Source organism: Dermacentor silvarum, chromosome 4 (assembly GCF_013339745.2).
Source record: "Dermacentor silvarum isolate Dsil-2018 chromosome 4, BIME_Dsil_1.4, whole genome shotgun sequence".
NCBI lineage: Eukaryota > Metazoa > Arthropoda > Arachnida > Ixodida > Ixodidae > Dermacentor > Dermacentor silvarum.
The window spans coordinates 189008137-189026342 of NC_051157.2; the positions used below are offsets into that span (position 1 = coordinate 189008137).

The following is an 18206-nucleotide window of genomic DNA, read 5'->3' on the forward strand; positions in this document are numbered from 1 at the left end:
CCAGCTTAGATTTGCTGGCTGACAATGTTACCATTTTTCCGGTTGCGGCGTCACCTGAAGGCTTGGCAGCTTCCTCGGCGTCGGTTTCGTCCATGAGGAGCTCGGATGGTTCCTCAGCACTCGAAGGCCCTGTGACGCTGGCGTATGTCTTAGGGCAATGTCCTTCTTCATGTCCGAATCTTCGGCATGCGCTGCATTTTGGAACTCTGCAGTCGCGGCGGATGTGCCCCGTCGTATGACAGCGAAGGCACATTGGTGCACGACCCGATACGACAACCAAAGCTTGTTCGCCTGCGACGTTCACCTGGTGTGGTAGGTCTTCAAGCTTGACGCCGGCTTTGAGTCGCAGGGACACCAACCGGGTGGTGGACCCCTTGTCAGCAATTCCGTGAACACGCCACCGTTCTCTGCTGATTTCCGTCACTCTTCCATAAGGCAGGAAAGCCACGCGCACGTCGTCGTCTGGAATGTTGTGTAGTAGCCAGTGAACTTTCATTCTTACATCTTGATTTCCAGGATCAATGACGACGCAGCGTCGGCCTTTGACCTTCAGTTCACTTGCAGCGAGTATCTTCTTGACGGCTTCAGCACTCTTGAAAGTTACGGCCCACACATGGCTCATTCGATACGCCCCTAAGGCGATAACCTCAGGAAGCAGCGTCAACTCAGCCAGTGCGTCGCGAAAGTCCTCTACTCGGTAAGGTCGCGCTTGAACGTCCCCGTGAAGAAAAACTGTATTAATAACAAAACGACCTGTTGGCAAATTCGGCAAAATCATCTCGTAGTCTCCTTCCTGTGGAAAATTCCTGTTTCCGCGGCTGGAAGTAGCCGCTGTAGCCGCTCCTGCGGAGCCCGTCATCGCACGTCCGTTCGCTTTGACGGCCGGAAGTGGAATGGGATACTGGCCACTATACTAACGAGGAGACATGAAAAGGCGCACATAAAGCATTACATATATGAAACATTGAAAATGCAATATTCTGCGCACAAGTGTAGTTACACGCGCGCGCGAACGATAGATAGCGTGGGTGTGGTGACCATGGGAACACGCGGGCAGAAAAAAAAGGAAAAAAAAAAGACACTCCCCGTCGGGGAATCGAACCCCGGTCTCCCGCGTGACAGGCGGGGACACTGGCCACTATTTTTTTTTATGAACCTTGTTTTATTCACACACACAGATACACATACACATGTAAAAGTACGCTGGCCTACTTGGGCCACCGTAGCAAGCTAAAATTTTTTGAACTCCACCAATTCATCAAGGACATCCAACCAGTCAGGCGGTTCCGTCTGTACACGAAATATTTCACGTATGAATACAATACTTTCAACAAAATTTTCTCCCGTTGACCGCAGGTTTACATCAGCATGCGTTACCGCCATCCGTGTTTTCCAAAGACTATGGAGGCCTAAGAGCATTATCATATCATATGGGAACTCTTGATCGCTGTCTACCGGCAGGAAGCGTATACCCTGCGGTGTTATCGGCAGTTCCTTTTTAAGCGTTCTTTGCAAGACGTCCCAGTAAAATACGGCATCCCAGCACTCAATAAATGCGTGCTCAATGGTCTCGGGTTTCTTACAGATGACACAGTTTGTCGTCCAGGGCACGAATATTCCTTTGTCGGCCAACCATGTCTTCACAGGAAGGGTAGATGTATGCAACTTGAAGAAAAAAGATTTTGCATTCGCTCTCACTGGCATCCTTTTAACTCTTTTTAACACATCTTGCCCAGGGCTTCCATAGTATTTCATTCTGTACATAGGCACTGGCAGCATAACTTCAATTAAATCTTTGTAAAGTTTCTTTCTTGTCACTGTGCTCAGATATTGCATTGAAAATCGAGCTTTTAGTATTCGGAAGGAAGTTGCTACCTCCCGCACGTAGCCTTTAACCCCACAGTTTACAGGCGTTGCACTTGACACAATAATTTCAGGAAGAACATCCTTCAAGCGAACCTGAAGCATCGTACGCAAAAATAAGTCACTTTGGTCACGCAAGAAGACAAAGAAGACGCAGAAACAATCTGTCGTAAGAACAAATGCGACAGTCCAAGTCCCCCATCTCGAACAGGACGAAACAAGTGTGTTCGACTGACCCTCTCCCAAGTGGAACCCCAAATAAAAACAGCAAACACTCTGTGAATTTTCTGTACGTTCACACGTGTCATGGACAAAAATTGGAGAACATACCACACTTTGGCAATTAAAAATAAATTACAAACAGTTGCCCTTGCAAACATCGATAAATCGCGACCTTGCCATCCTCCGGTTTTCTCTTTTAGACGCGACGTCTCATCTTCCCAGTATTGTGCAGTGCTATTGTAGTGCTCAAGAGGCACACCCAGATATTTCGAAGGAGACACAGTCCACTGTAAATTTGCGAAGACAGCTGGCGTGACATCCCAGCTTCCATGCCAAAAGCCGATACTCTTGTCCCAGTTGATCTCGCAGCCGGTTTGTCCGCAAAATCTATGAGTCTCGCTTATTGCCTCCTGCACACTTTCCCTATCCGTACAAAATATTGCCACATTGTCAGCATAAGCAAGCACTTTAACATGTGACGATTCAAGCTTATAGCCATTAATCCTTTTATTGCTTATTAGAGATAAACAGAATGGCTCTAAGTAAATTGCAAAGAGCAAAGGGGACAATGGACAACCTTGCCTTACTGATGATCTGATCTTAATACTATCAGTTAGTTTCTTGTTCACCACAATGTTTATAATACAGTCACTGTACACCATCTTTAAACCATCGAGTATCACAGTGCCTATGTTTGCATGTTCAAGAATGCTGAAAAGAACTTCATGCGACACACGGTCAAATGCTTTTGCTAAGTCGAGCTGCAACATAGCTACTCGATCGTCAAAAATGTCACAACACTCGAGAATACTGCGGGCTACATGCACATTTGTACAGATAGAGCGTCCTTTTATGCCACATGTCTGGTGTGGTCCAACAAGAAGTTTGATGACACTCTGCAGTCGCTTTGCCAACACTTTTGTGTAAACTTTGTAGTCCGTGTTTGTGAGCGTTATCGGACGATACGCCCCCACAGATAGCAGCTTAGTACGGTCGTCAGATTTCGGAATCAGCACTACGTGAGCGGCGCGGAAAGAAAGCGGCATTTCTTTCGTTTCGAACGCCTCTGTGATTACTGCATGCAAAATGGGTGCCAAATCATCGGCGTAAGCTTTGTAGAACGCGGCACCGAGGCCGTCTGGCCCAGGTGTTTTCCTCAACGTTAGTTCGGTGATCGCATGTTTGATTTCATCTACGCTAATGGGTTGCTCCAAAAGCGCTCGAGTATCTTCATCTAACCTTGGCATTAAATCAAGGATCTCCGGCTCTAGCGGAGAGCTCCCGCTTCTTTTTTCACCTATTAGGTTCTGATAGTGCTCAACAAATGCTCGTTCAATTTCGTTAATGTCACTGGTAATATTGTTTTGATACCTTATCTCTCGGATTCCATTTTGTGTTGCATATCTCCTTTCGTCGCACAATGCGCGCTTATTGGGAGTTTCCGCCATCCAGAGCTTTTCAGCTCGCGCCCTTACTGCTGCAGATCGATATTTTTCAACGTCGAGAGCCTCGAGCTGACCCTTAACTTCACGGATTTCTTTACAGAATTTCCCGGGATTCGCTGTTCCCATGCTGATCATAAAATCAAGCTGGCATTGCAATTCTCTTGTTTTTTTCTTTTTCTTTATGACTGAGCAATGTTCCTCTCTCGATCGCCATCAGCTTGACTTCGTTCTTGAAATGGTCCCATTCAGCCGCACGTGACTTTGCTGCTGTGCGGGTCATGCATTCAATTTTTCCTTTTACTTTTCCATTAAACAATTCGTCGTCGAGTAGTCTTACATTGAACTTCCATAATTGCCAGCTGAATTGCGTTTTCCTTTTCTTGCCACCGAGTGTGACCATAACAAGGCTGTGATCACTAAAAGAGACATGTTTTACTTTATAATTAGTGCACATGTTCACAAAGTCAACCGAGGCATACACTCTGTCGAGCCGCGCGCTACTTCCGCGCTGGAAGTGCGTGAACACGGGCCGATTTCCATTCGAAAGAAGCCAACCCATATCGTCCAAATCATTTTCGTGCATTAACGCCTGCAGTACATTTGCACTTTTATCGCGACCAGACACATTCTTAGCTCTGTCTTCGGCCATCAAAACACAATTGAAATCGCCAAGCATGACAATACGCTTCAAACACTTCAAGTAACGCTCGATTTTTCCGAAAAAGTCTACGCGATCGTTCTCGTTATTAGGTGCATAAACACATATCACTCTCCAAGGCTGGCCGGAAAAATAAAAGTCAACAATTAGCAATCGTCCTGCTTCAGAAACAACAATGCTCACATCCGAAATGTCAAGGTTATTGCGGATGAAGATCGCGCATCCACCGGATGTTCCCACAGCATGACAAATACAAACATTGTAGCGCGTTCGAAAGGTTTCCACCATGCAGTCCGTCTGCTCCTCACTTTCGATTTTAGTTTCTTGCACTGCGACAAGATCCAACTCATTTTCTAAAAATAGTCGGCTCACTTGGTACTGCCTTCTCCGGGCTGCTAAACCCCTTACATTCAGTGTAGCTACTCGTAGCGGCTGCCCAGTTTTATCGTGCATATTTTGTGAGGAGCGAACGGGTCGCACGACGCTCACCTCTGTGCGCGACCGCACGGCAGACAGTTCACCGGGTTGGGCCAGTCCTTGCAGAATTCTTTCTGACACGCTTGCACCTTCTGCAACACAAGCTTGATGTCTCCGCTCCCCGAAGCCGTCCATGCGCGTGAAAGTCTTTCGCAGCTTGATGTGCTGGCACCCAAAAAGCGCAGACCTCGGCGCCTACTTCGGCGTCGTATCTGCAACATGTTTGTCTGGGGGAATGTTCGGCTTCGGCCTGAATGACGGCCGTCGGCCCAGTGCCGCTTTAGCAGGCGGCTCCTCGGCATTCAGGCCACCATTCGGGTCGTCAAGTTTCACTGTCTCGATGTGCGCCCGCTTACTCGACGACGTAGTCGCATCTGTCTCCATTGCGCTCAGCGCGTTGGAGTCAGTCGCTGCAGCTGAGTCTTCCTTGGCTTCTCGGGAAACTTCCGTAGCTTCACCGTACGGCGCTAGAGCCTCACGTATGTCTTCTTCGTTGACATTATAGAGCACCCAGTGCATTTTAAGGCGTAGGTCCTGGTTGTTCGGGTCAACGACTAGACAGCGCCTGCTCTTGACAGTAATTGTTGCAGATCTTAACAACTTCTTGACGGCTTCTGAGCTCTTCAGTGTTACGGCCCACACATGATTCATCTGGAAAGCTCCCAAGGCGACAACCTCGGGGAGCATTTCCAGGCTGGCCAGGGCATCCCGGAAGTCTTCGACTCTGTACGGCCGAGCACGGATATCACCATGCAAAAAAACTGTATTAAGAACAATCCGACCTTTTGGCAGATGGGGCAGCATCACTTGATAATCCTGGTTGTCTTCATGAATGTTCCTGTTTCCGCGGCCAAGATGGGCCGCTGAGACCGCTCCTTCGGAGCACATGATGGCACGTCCGTTCGCCTCGACGTCCGGAAGTGGAATCCGGATACTGGCCACTATACTAACGAGGAGACATGAAAAGGCGCACATAAAGCATTACATATATGAAACATTGAAAATGCAATATTCTGCGCACAAGTGTAGTTACACGCGCGCGCGAACGATAGATAGCGTGGGTGTGGTGACCATGGGAACACGCGGGCAGAAAAAAAAGGAAAAAAAAGACACTCCCCGTCGGGGTATCGAACCCCGGTCTCCCGCGTGACAGGCGGGGATACTGGCCACTATACTAACGATTTCTTTTTAGACTTTTTATTTCAGCAACCAAATACAAATGGGTGGTTAAAAATTGTCAGCCTACTTTGGTTGACATAAGGCATTAAAATTTCTTGACTTTTGACTGTTCATCAAATACGCTGATCCAGTGAAGTGGTTCAGCTTGTACTCGATACACATCGCGTATGTAGCACACATTTTCCACAAAATTCTCCCTTGCCGATCGCGCGTTAACGTCAGCGTGTCTGACGGCCATACGTGTTCTCCACAAACTATGGAGGCCCAGTAGCATGATCATATCGTAAGGTATGCCGTTTTCATTGTCTACAGGTAAGTATCTTATGCCAATAGGGGTTATGGGTAATTCTTTTTTCAGCGTTCTTTGCATCACATCCCAAAAAAATATCGCGTCCCAACAATCTATGAACGCATGCTCAAGTGTTTCTGGCTTTTTGCACGGTAGACAATTAGTTGTCCATGGCACGAATATTCCCTTTTCAGCAAGGCACGTTTTAACTGGGATAGTATTAGTGTGTAACTTAAAGATGAATGACTTTGTACCAGGTTTCACAGGCATCCGCTTAACTCTTTTTAAAACATCATTTCCCGGACCTCCATAGTTTATAGATCTATACATGGGAACTGGCAACATGACATCAATCAAATCTTTGTAAAGGATCTTTTTTGTTACAACACTTAGATACTCCAACGAGAATCGAGCCGTTAAGAATTGAAATGAGGCTACCACCTCCTTTGTATATCCCTTGACTCTTCCATTTAATTCGCTCACACTAGATACAATAAAATCTGGAAGCACACTTCTTAGTCGTACTTGCATCATTGAACGTAAGAAAGGGTTCTCCTGGTCCCTCAAGAACATGAAACGGGAAACAAGTTGCCGAACAAACAAGTGTGTGAGTCCAAGACCTCCCTGTCGAACAGACCGAAACAAATTGGTCCGACTTACCCTCTCCCAACAGGAGCCCCAAATGTACACCGCGAACACCCTATGCATTTTCTGAACGTTCGCACGAGACATGCACAAAAATTGCAGCACATACCATAATTTGGCCACTAAAAAAAGGTTACAGACAAAAAAAGGTTACAGACGAGGTCCTTGGCAAACATGGATAGGTTTCGGCCCTGCCATCCTATCGCTTTCTCCCTTATCTTTGGCGTAACTTCGTCCCAATATTCTGCGCTCCTGTCATAATGCTCAAGGGACACACCTAGGTAGTTTGCAGGGACTGTTGTCCATTGCAGGTTAGCAAATTGAGATGGCGTAATATCCCAGCGCCCATGCCAAAAGCCGACACTCTTTTCCTAGTTGATTTGACCCCGTGTTTGCTGGCAGAACTTTCTTGCAGTATTTGTGACTTCTTGAACACTTTGCCTATCACTGCAAAAATCGCAATGTCGTCCGCGTATGCCAGAACTTTCACTTGAGATGACTGAAGCTTAAAACCATTGATCCTTTCATTTTTGATGAGATTTAGGCAAAACGGCTCAAGATAAATGGCAAAAAGCAAAGGCGAAAGTGGGCACCCTTGTCTTATGGATGAGAGAACTGGGACAGCTTCACTTAGTTTCTTATTTACTATGATGCGTACCGAGGAATTGTTGTAAATCATTTTTAGTCCATCTATTATCACGTTACCTATGTTGGTTTGTTCAATGACAGAAAAGAGAACATCATGTGACACGCGGTCAAATGCCTTTGCAAGGTCTAACTGCATCATTGCAATTCGGCTTTCAAATGCATCACAGCACTCCAAAATGCTGCGGGCGACATGCACATTTGTAGTTATTGAACGCCCTTTCACACCGCACGTCTGATGCGGTCCAACTAATTCTGTAATAACACTCTGTATTCGCTTAGCTAAAACCTTCGTGTATATTTTATAGTCAGTGTTAGTAAGTGTTATCGGGCGGTACGCCTCTACAGAAAGCAATTTCTCTCGGTCGTCAGTTTTAGGAATAAGTATCATATGAGCAGTGCGAAAAGAGACCGGCAACGATTTTTCTGCGTACGCCTCTGTGATCATAGCAAGCAGAAAAGGTGCGAGTTGATCTTTAAAGGCTTTATAAAAAGCGGCTCCCAGGCCATCAGGCCCTGGTGCTTTACTCACTGTCAAGTCATTAATTGCGCTACTCACTTCCTCCATACTGATTGGCCTTTCAAGTTGTTCCCGAGTGCTGTCATCTAGCTTTGGCATGAAGTGTAGAAATTCATCACTGAGCTTACTTTTCGGCTTTCTTTCATTCCCGATTATGTTTCGGTACTGGTCAACAAAGGCCTGTTCAATTTTGTTCCCATCGGACGTTATTTCATTTTGATACCGGAGTTGCCGTATTTCGTTCCGAGCGGCATATCGCCTTTCGTCACTCAGAGCGCGTTTATTTGGCGTTTCGCCCATCCATAGTTTTTCCGCTCGCGCTCTTATCACCGCGGCTCTGTACTTTTGTGTTTCCAATGCTTCCAGGTGGTTTTTTAGTTCACGTATGTCGACTGCGCACGACCCAGGCTTCGCAGCTTCCATGCACATCAAGAAATCAAGTTGACACTGCAGTTCTGTAACCTTCTTCTTTTCTTCGTATCTAAGCACCGTTCCCCTTTCTATCGCGATCATCTTGATCGTGTGCTTAAAGTTTTCCCACTTATTTCTGCTACTCGATGAATTATCGGCGGTCATTTTGGCAATTTCTTTTCTAACTCCATCAACAAATATGTTGTCTTCTAACAGCTTTACGTTAAATTTCCACAGATCCCAGTTAAATCGTGTTTTACTTTGCTTGCTCCCAAGTGTGACCATCACTAGGCTATGGTCACTAAATGAGACATGTTTAACATCATAAGAGCTGCATTCTGTCACAAACTCTAAACTAGCATATATTCTGTCCAGCCTCGCACTACTACCGCGCTGGAAATGTGTGAAGATAGGAGTAGAACCCCGCGACAACAACCAGCCAAGATCCTCTAATTGGTAATCCTCAATTAAAGCCTCTAAATACTTCGCACTTTTATCCCGAACACAAACATTTCTCGATCTATCTCCCGCCATGCACACACAGTTGAAGTCACCCAATAAAATAAGGCGCCTGTCACATTTTTGGTAGCTATGAACCTTTTCAAAGAGCGCAACACGCTCATTTTCATTATTGGGAGCATAAATACAACTAACACGCCAAAATAAACCAAAAAGAAGGAAATCAACTACAAGCAGCCTTCCCTCTTCGGATGCGATAACATTCACTTCCTCAATGCCGAAATCGTTACGTAAAAGTAAGGCACAACCTCCAGAAGTGCCAACTGCGTGGCATACGCAGACGTTGTAACGCGTGCGAAAAACCCCAACCATGCGATCCGTCTGTTCCTCGGTCTCAATTTTAGTTTCTTGCAACGCAGCTATATGCAAATCGTTTTCAAGAAGCAGGCGGTTGACCTGATACTGACGTTTTCTTGCTGATAATCCCCGAACATTCAGAGTGGCTAATCGTAGTGGCACCTGACATTTTTCTATAGCGTCACGCGTGGTACAGATGGATCGCATGTCGCTCACCTCGGGGCTTACTGATGCTCCCGAAATGTCACCGGTATGGTTACACACGTGGCTGGTTTTGTCCATGTTATCACAGTTCTTGTCGAGGCTTAGTGGCTACGCATCCAGCTGCCGTCCATGAAGTTCCGAGCTTGCGGTCGCTTGTCGCACCGACATCCGAAGAGCGCGGCTAGCCGCGCCTATTTCGGCGTCATCTCCCTTCTCTTGTCAGGTGGTACTGTTGGCTTTGGCTTAAATGACAATCGACGCGTCGGGGCTGCTTTTGCAGGCGGTCCGTCCGCGTTCACGCCTTCCGAGACGTGGGTATCTTCGGTTGCCTCAGCATGCGTCCGCTTCATGGCAGCCGCTGACGCATCGGCCATGGTAGTGTCGTTGGTCCCAAGTCCTTCGCATTGTTCTAACGCAGGGGCACTCACACTCGTGTTGTCTGCTGGCTGCGTAACACCTGTCAGCGTTTCAGCAGCCGGTTTTTGTTGTGTTTCTTGCTCGCTTGTCAAATTTTGCATAGTATATTGCTTTGTCGTCGAACTTTCTTGTCGCGTTTTCTCCGGACTTTCGGTGTCTGTAGCCGCTGCTGCTGTTTCTTCAGCTTCTGTCTCATCCATTACGAGCTCCATCACGTCGGACTTCCTTGCTGGCCCTGTCATACTAGCGTACGTTGGTACACATTGGTTTTCGTCGTGCCCAAAGCGTCTGCATCGTGGGCACCGAGGAACGCGGCAGTCGCGGCGTATATGGCCTTTCCCTTGGCAGCGCAGGCATAGTGGTGGCCGTCCAGCGACCACTAAGAGGGCCGGCTCGCCTGCAATACGAATTTGATGAGGAACGTCTTCAATGGTGATTCCGGGCTTCAGCTTCATGCTCAGGACGCGCGTCGTCGATCCCTTATCGGCGATGTCATGTACGCGCCACCGCTCTTTGGCTATTTCGGACACATCGCCGTATGGCAAGAACGCGTCACGCACTTCATCGTCATTCACGCAGGGCAGTACCCAGTGCACCTTCACACGGACTTCTTGCTTGTTAGGATCAACAACAAGGCATCGGCGCCCCTTGACACTCACGGTGCTCATTGCCAACAACTTCTTCATGGACACGGAGTTCTTAAACGTGACTGCCCACACGTGATTCATTTGGAAAGCCCCAAGGGCGTCGACCTCAGTAAGCAATTCCAAATGAGCAAGGGCGTCCCGAAAGTCTTCCACTCGGTACGGTCGCGCTCGAAGGTCACCATGCAAAAATACAGTATTAAAAACTATCCGACCTTTCGGCAGGTGGGGCAGCATCACTTCATACTCCTGGTTATCTTGACTGGTCATCCTGTTTCCGCGGCTGAACTGGGCCGCTATCACCGCCCCTTCGGAGCACATGAATACACGTCCGAACGCTTTCGCGGCCGGAAGTGGAATCCGCCACTATACTAACGAGGAGACATGAAAAGGCGCTCATAAAGCAATACATATATGAAACATTGAAAATGCAATATTCTGCGCACAAGTGTAGTAACACGCGCGCGCGAACGATAGATAGCGTGGGTGTGGTGACCATGGGAACACGCGTGCAGAAAAAGAAAAGGAAAAAAAAAAGACACTCCCCGTCGGGGAATCGAACCCCGGTCTCCCGCGTGACAGGCGGGGATACTGGCCACTATTTTTTTTTTCTTTATTACCGACTTGGCAAATACACAAAAACAACATGTCAAATAAATGCGAGATTAAAATAACCAGTCGTTAAAAGACTGTAGCGTCATGTTAAAATGGCTTCAACGAAGCCAAACTGTCCAACACTTGAAGCCATTCCGGTGGTTCACTTTGCATTTTCAACACTTCCCGTGTGTAAACAACATTTTCAACAAAATAGTATCTGGCTGACCTCGCATGTACATCAGCATTGTGTACAGCCATTCGAGTTCTCCATACGCTTTGCATACACAATAGCATTAACATGTCCGCCGGCACACCGTCAGGTTCTGCGCATGGCAAGAACTTATTCCAAAAGCACTAATCGGGAGCTCCTTTTTTAAAGTTCGCTGCAGAATGTCCCAAAGAAAGCGGGCATCGTGGCAGTCAAGAAAAATATGTTCAATTGTTTCTTCCTTATTGCATATAAGGCAATTGACGGACCATGGGACAAACAAACCCTTGCTCCTTAGCCATGGCTTAACCGGCAGTGTGTCAGTGTGTAGCTTGAAAAAGAAGGATTTTGTGTTAGCTCTTACAGGCATATTCCTTACTCTTTTGAGAACATCACGTTCAGGCCCTAAGTTGTACATAGAACGATACACTGGCATAGGTACAAAAACGTCAACAAGATCCTTATATAATTTTTTTCGTGACACTTCAAACAAGTACTCCCTAGAAAATCTGGCATTTAGAAGACGAATCGCCGTGATAACTTCACGCAGATAACCTTTTAGTGCCATCGGTTTGACTGCGTACGACGATACAACGAAATCAGGCAAAGCGTCACGTAATATCACTTGGATCACCGTGCGCAGAAACCCATCACTTTGGTCACGAAAGAAAACAAATCTCGACACAAGTTGCTTGAAAAACAAATGAGTTAAACTGAGTCCGCCGTTGCGCAAAGAGTGAAACAAATTAAATCTGCTCATGCGTTCCCATACTGAACCCCAAATAAATTCCGCAAACACTCTGTGTATTTTTTGAACTGAAGATCGGCTCATGCATAGCACCTGCAAGACGTAAAACACTTTAGCTACTAAAAACATATTACACACTTTGGCTCTTGCAAACATCGAAAAGTTGTGGCCTCCCCATTTGTTAGTTTGTTCTTTCATTCTGTCCCTCTCATTCGTCCAGTATTCTACTGGCTCTCGGTAGTTGCCGAGTGGAACCCCAAGATAAGTGCCGGGTATCACACTCCACTGCATTCTGCAAAACAATTCTGGCGTATCTTGCCAGTCCCCGTGCCAAAATCCTAAACACTTTGGCCAACTTATGGCACTACCAGAAGCACTACAAAAAGATTGGGCTTCCTTCACTACTTCTGCAATGCTTTGCTTATCGCGACAGAACACTGCTATGTCGTCAGCATAGGCTAACACTTTTATTTCTCTGCCAAAAAACGTGTACCCGCGAATACTATGGCTCTGAAGTATCTTTAAACAGAAAGGTTCTAAATAAAGAGCGAAAAGCAAGGCCGAGATCGGACACCCTTGTTTTATGCTAGACGTACAGTACTGGAATTCGTCTGCTGAGTCTGTTGTTGATAATTAGGTTTGTTGTACAACCATCATAAACCATTTTCACCCCATCCAAAATGACTGTTCCAACATTCATGTATTCAAGAAGCAGAAACAGGATCTCGTGCGACACCCTGTCAAAAGCTTTGGCTAAATCCAGTTGTAGCATAGCTACACGATCTTGCATCAAATCGCAACATTCAAGTATGCTTCGCGCTGTGTGTATATTTGTGAAAATAGTCCTACCTTTTATACCAGCATGTCTGATGTGTACCTACTAGGGATTTCACTACACTCTGAAGACGTTGGGCGAGCACCTTCAGTGAATACTTTATAATCAATGTTAGCTAAACTTATTGGTCGGTAGGCCTCTACTGATTGAAGCTTTATGGGGTCAGTAACTTTAGGTATAAGTACCACATGAGTCTGTCGGAAGGAAGGAGGCGTCCATTTTTGTTCATAACACTTCGTTATGACGCGATACAGAGCCTGTGCTACTTCAACCTTGAAAATTTTATATATCGCTGCCCCAAGACCATCTGGTCCAGGCGATTTTCTTGCACTGAGGTCATCGATAGCCTTTTCAATTTCTTCTACAGAAATAGGCCTTTCAAGAGCTTCCTTAAGTTCACCATCAATTCTCGGCATCAGAGGCAAATAATCACTTTTAAACGCCGAGATATCGCTTGCTCTCTTGCTTAGCAGCGTACTATAGTGGTCCACAAAAGCACGTTCTATCATTTCCTTGTCGTTTGTAAGCTGCCATTGATAAACTATTTCTTTTATTTCCTTACTCAATGCGTGTCTCTTCTCATCACTTAGCGCTCGCTTGGTGGGCGTTTCACCCAACCATACTCGTTCTGCGCGTGCTCTCAAAACGGCGCCGCGATATCTCTCTTCATCAATGACTTCAAGTTTCGCTTTAAGTTCTTTGATATCGCTTACAAATGTACCAGCCGCGCCTCTTTCCATGTTCAAAAGGTATGCTAACGTGCACTGCAGTTGACGTTCTTCTTGCTTTTGTTTGTGCCGCAACACGCATGCTCTCTCTAAAGCAATTATTTTCGCTTCGGTTTTAAACAGTTCCCAAGCTTCTACAACATTTTCCGCATTTTGAAGGAGAACATTTTCTAATTTCTCTTTTATTCTTCGTAGAAACAATTGATCCTGCAATAAATTGTCATTAAGTTTCCATAAGTGCCAATTAAATTTTTCTCTTTGCTTTTCGTACCTATCGTAACCATTACCAAGCAATGGTCACTGAAACTGATGCATTCGACACTGTAGCTAGAAAGGAGCGGAACTAAGAGAAATAGGGACATAGATACGGTCTAACCTCGGAGTGGCAGTCTCCTTGAAAATGCGTATATTGCACATCACTGTCAGAACCAAGAACACTTCCAACATCCTCCAGATCAACTTCACACAAAATTTCATGCAGAACAGTTGCGCTTCTATCTTGACTGAGCAGCTTTTTCGATCTATCTATCGGCCGGCACACACAATTAAAGTCGCCAAACACTAGAACGTGCCTTTCACACACCAAGAAAGACCTCAGGTAAACAAAAAATTCTTCGCGTTCACAAGCATTATTAGGTGCATATACACACACCGCCCGCCAAAGCAGTCCAGAAAAAGAAAAATCACAAATAAGCATACGCCCTCCCTGACATGAAGTAACTTGCTGCTCTGTTATCCCAATACTGTTTCTAATAAGAAGAAGGCAGCCACCAGAAGTACCATTCGCATGGCAAACGCATACGTTGTAATTCGTTCTGAAAATTTCTGCCAATCGATCCGTTTTTTCTTCTGATTCAATTTTTGTTTCTTGGACTGCCATCAAATCAATGTCTTTTTCTAATAGCATGCGGCTAATCTGACATTGTCTTCGCCGCTGTGACAGCCCTCTGACGTTTAATGTCGGCAAACGAAGCGGAGTGGTGATGTTAATTTCGTTTGCCATTGTGTTAGCTGCAATTAAGGTGGGCCCCTACTCACACGGTTCGAGGAAACATAGCGGCTGTTGTATACACTGATGCTTGGTGTTGCTCTTTGAAGGCGACAACTGCAAAACGACGTCCTCGTAGAATCACTCCCGATCAAAGATCGGGTGCGGAAAGTTCTTTCCGGGGCACTACCTCCGCTAAGGCGGAGGCGGCGCATGTGACGGCCGTCTGTCTGGCGGCACGTTGGGCTTGACCTTCAGCGTCGACCGTCGGACTGTCGGTGTTTTTGGTGTCGGTCCTTCGGTATCCACGCCGTCGGTGTTTTGGCTGTGGTCCTCAACATCGTCACGCAACCGCTTTCCGGCGCCCTTAGCGTCGGAAGTCAGGTCCATGTCCTCACTGACGCTAACTGGCTCGTCAGCCACTTTGGTCGGAGGTGGGGTGATTTCTGACGACGCGCCCGTCACGTCAGCACCAGCTTCCGTCACTTGAACCTTGGCAGGTGGAGGCGCAGAATCCGGCACATTGCCTTCATCTATCCCCTTCAGGTTCACCTTTGCGGTCTTCGTAACCAGTGGTGCAGACTGAGCCGCCGCCCCTTCAGCTGCTCCTTTGGCGGCCTCTTCGGCGTCCTCTTGATCCATGAGAAGCTCGGACGAGTCCTCGCTCCTGCCTGGGCCTGCAACGTTGGCGTACGTCCTCACGCACTGGGTCTCGTCGTGGCCAAAGCGACGACACAGCCCACAGCGTGGAACCCGGCATTCTCGTCGAATGTGTCCAGTGCCACGGCACCGGAGGCAGAGGGGTGCTCTGCCCGGGACAATGACGAGAGCCAGGTCTTCCGCAACACGAAGTTGGTGTGGTAGGTCGTCTGCTGTCATTCCGGGCTTGAGTTTCAGGACCACAGACCGTGTCGTGGTTCATTTGTCGTTGCAGCCCTGGACTCTCCACTTCTCTCTCGTCACTTCAGTTACTCTTCCGAACGGTGCCAAGGCTGTTCTGACGTCTTCGTCAGGAACACCATGCAACAGCCAGAAGAGCTTGAGCCTGACACCCTGGTTGCACGGGTCAATGACTACGCAACGGTGTTCCTTGACAAGGAATCCTTCTGTGTCCAATATCTTCTTTTTGGCCGCTTCGTTCGAAAAAGTTACGGCCCACACATGATTCATCTGATAGGCCCCGAGGGCCACCACTTCCGGCAGCAGCATGAGTCGCGAAAGCGCATCCCTGAAATGCTCGACACGGTAAGGCCGAGCTTTCACTTCGCCGTGAATAAAAACAGTGTTCAAAACACTTGCACCTGAAGGCAGTTGTGGTAGAACCATCTGGTAATCCGGAGAAGGTTTTTCCGTTGACCGGGAACCGCGGCCGAGGGCCGCTGTAACCGCTCCTGAGGAGCAAGACATTCCGCGACCGTTCACTGTGATGGCCGGAAGTGGAATCTCCGATACTGGCCACTATACTAACGAGGAGACATGAAAAGGCGCTCATAAAGCAATACATATATGAAACATTGAAAATGCAATATTCTGCGCACAAGTGTAGTAACACGCGCGCGAACGATAGATAGCGTGGGTGTGGTGACCATGGGAACACGCGTGCAGAAAAAAAAGGAAAAAAAAAAAGACACTCCCCGTCGGGGAATCGAACCCCGGTCTCCCGCGTGACAGGCGGGGATACTGGCCACTATACTAACGAGGAGACATGAAAAGGCGCTCATAAAGCAATACATATATGAAACATTGAAAATGCAATATTCTGCGCACAAGTGTAGTAACACGCGCGCGCGAACGATAGATAGCGTGGGTGTGGTGACCATGGGAACACGCGTGCAGAAAAAAAAAAGAAAAAAAAAAAAGACACTCCCCGTCTGGGAATCGAACCCCGGTCTCCCGCGTGACAGGCGGGGATACTGGCCACTATACTAACGAGGAGACATGAAAAGGCGCACATAAAGCATTACATATATGAAACATTGAAAATGCAATATTCAGCGCACAAGTGTAGTTACACGCGCGCGCGAACGATAGATAGCGTGGGTGTGGTGACCATGGGAACACGCGTGCAGAAAAAAAAAGGAAAAAAAAAAGACACTCCCCGTCGGCGAATCGAACCCCGGTCTCCCGCGTGACAGGCGGGGATACTGGCCACTATACTAACGAGGAGACATGAAAAGGCGCACATAAAGCATTATATATATGAAACATTGAAAATGCAATATTCTGCGCACAAGTGTAGTAACACGCGCGCGCGAACGATAGATAGCGTGGGTGTGGTGACCATGGGAACACGCGTGCAGAAAAAAAAAAGAAAAAAAAAAAGACACTCCCCGTCGGGGAATCGAACCCCGGTCTCCCGCGTGACAGGCGGGGATACTGGCCACTATACTAACGAGGAGACATGAAAAGGCGCACATAAAGCATTACATATATGAAACATTGAAAATGCAATATTCTGCGCACAAGTGTAGTAACACGCGCGCGCGAACGATAGATAGCGTGGGTGTGGTGACCATGGGAACACGCGTGCAGAAAAAAAAAAAAAGAAAAAAAAAAGACACTCCCCGTCGGGGAATCGAACCCCGGTCTCCCGCGTGACAGGCGGGGATACTGGCCACTATACTAACGAGGAGACATGAAAAGGCGCACATAAAGCATTACATATATGAAACATTGAAAATGCAATATTCTGCGCACAAGTGTAGTAACACGCGCGCGCGAACGATAGATAGCGTGGGTGTGGTGACCATGGGAACACGCGTGCAGAAAAAAAAGGAAAAAAAAGACACTCCCCGTCGGGGAATCGAACCCCGGTCTCCCGCGTGATAGGCGGGGATACTGGCCACTATACTAACGAGGAGACATGAAAAGGCGCACATAAAGCATTACATATATGAAACATTGAAAATGCAATATTCTGCGCACAAGTGTAGTAACACGCGCGCGCGAACGATAGATAGCGTGGGTGTGGTGACCATGGGAACACGCGTGCAGAAAAAAAAGGAAAAAAAAAAGACACTCCCCGTCGGGGAATCGAACCCCGGTCTCCCGCGTGACAGGCGGGGATACTGGCCACTATACTAACGAGGAGACATGAAGAGGCGCACATAAAGCATTACATATATGAAACATTGAAAATGCAATATTCTGCGCACAAGTGTAGTAACACGCGCGCGCGAACGATAGATAGCGTGGGTGTGGTGACCATGGGAACACGCGTGCAGAAAAAAAAAGGAAAAAAAAAGACACTCCCCGTCGGGGAATCGAACCCCGGTCTCCCGCGTGACAGGCGGGGATACTGGCCACTATACTAACGAGGAAACATGAAAAGGCGCACATAAAGCATTACATATATGAAACATTGAAAATGCAATATTCTGCGCACAAGTGTAGTAACACGCGCGCGCGAACGATAGATAGCGTGGGTGTGGTGACCATGGGAACACGCGTGCAGAAAAAAAAGGAAAAAAAAAAAAGACACTCCCCGTCGGGGAATCGAACCCCGGTCTCCCGCGTGACAGGCGGGGATACTGGCCACTATACTAACGAGGAGACATGAAAAGGCGCACATAAAGCATTACATATATGAAACATTGAAAATGCAATATTCTGCGCACAAGTGTAGTAACACGCGCGCGCGAACGATAGATAGCGTGGGTGTGGTGAC

General features: G+C 47.2%; 1 protein-coding gene, 7 non-coding genes and 1 pseudogene across 8 annotated transcripts in view; all 9 read right to left on the bottom strand.

Moving 5' to 3' along the window:
- The window catches only part of LOC119449119 (uncharacterized), a 17992-nt gene extending 17133 nt beyond the window's left edge, over window positions 1-859 (bottom strand). The window contains exon 1 of the mRNA XM_049666656.1: window positions 24-859. Coding sequence (XP_049522613.1) covers window positions 24-859 — 836 coding nt within the window. The remainder of the gene's footprint in view (window positions 1-23) is intronic.
- A 13875-nt stretch (window positions 860-14734) lies between these two features.
- Window positions 14735-15976, bottom strand: LOC125945085 (uncharacterized; annotated as a pseudogene).
- A 193-nt stretch (window positions 15977-16169) lies between these two features.
- Trnad-guc (transfer RNA aspartic acid (anticodon GUC)) lies at window positions 16170-16241 on the bottom strand. The gene has a single exon. It is a non-coding gene; the product is annotated as a tRNA-Asp (tRNA).
- Window positions 16242-16865: 624 nt separating this feature from the next.
- Trnad-guc (transfer RNA aspartic acid (anticodon GUC)) lies at window positions 16866-16937 on the bottom strand. The gene has a single exon. It is a non-coding gene; the product is annotated as a tRNA-Asp (tRNA).
- Window positions 16938-17099: 162 nt separating this feature from the next.
- Window positions 17100-17171, bottom strand: Trnad-guc (transfer RNA aspartic acid (anticodon GUC)). The gene has a single exon. It is a non-coding gene; the product is annotated as a tRNA-Asp (tRNA).
- Window positions 17172-17327: 156 nt separating this feature from the next.
- Window positions 17328-17399, bottom strand: Trnad-auc (transfer RNA aspartic acid (anticodon AUC)). The gene has a single exon. It is a non-coding gene; the product is annotated as a tRNA-Asp (tRNA).
- A 158-nt stretch (window positions 17400-17557) lies between these two features.
- Trnad-guc (transfer RNA aspartic acid (anticodon GUC)) lies at window positions 17558-17629 on the bottom strand. Its single transcript has one exon. It is a non-coding gene; the product is annotated as a tRNA-Asp (tRNA).
- Window positions 17630-17787: 158 nt separating this feature from the next.
- On the bottom strand, window positions 17788-17859 carry Trnad-guc (transfer RNA aspartic acid (anticodon GUC)). The gene has a single exon. It is a non-coding gene; the product is annotated as a tRNA-Asp (tRNA).
- Window positions 17860-18019: 160 nt separating this feature from the next.
- Window positions 18020-18091, bottom strand: Trnad-guc (transfer RNA aspartic acid (anticodon GUC)). The gene has a single exon. It is a non-coding gene; the product is annotated as a tRNA-Asp (tRNA).
- Window positions 18092-18206: the final 115 nt, after the last annotated feature.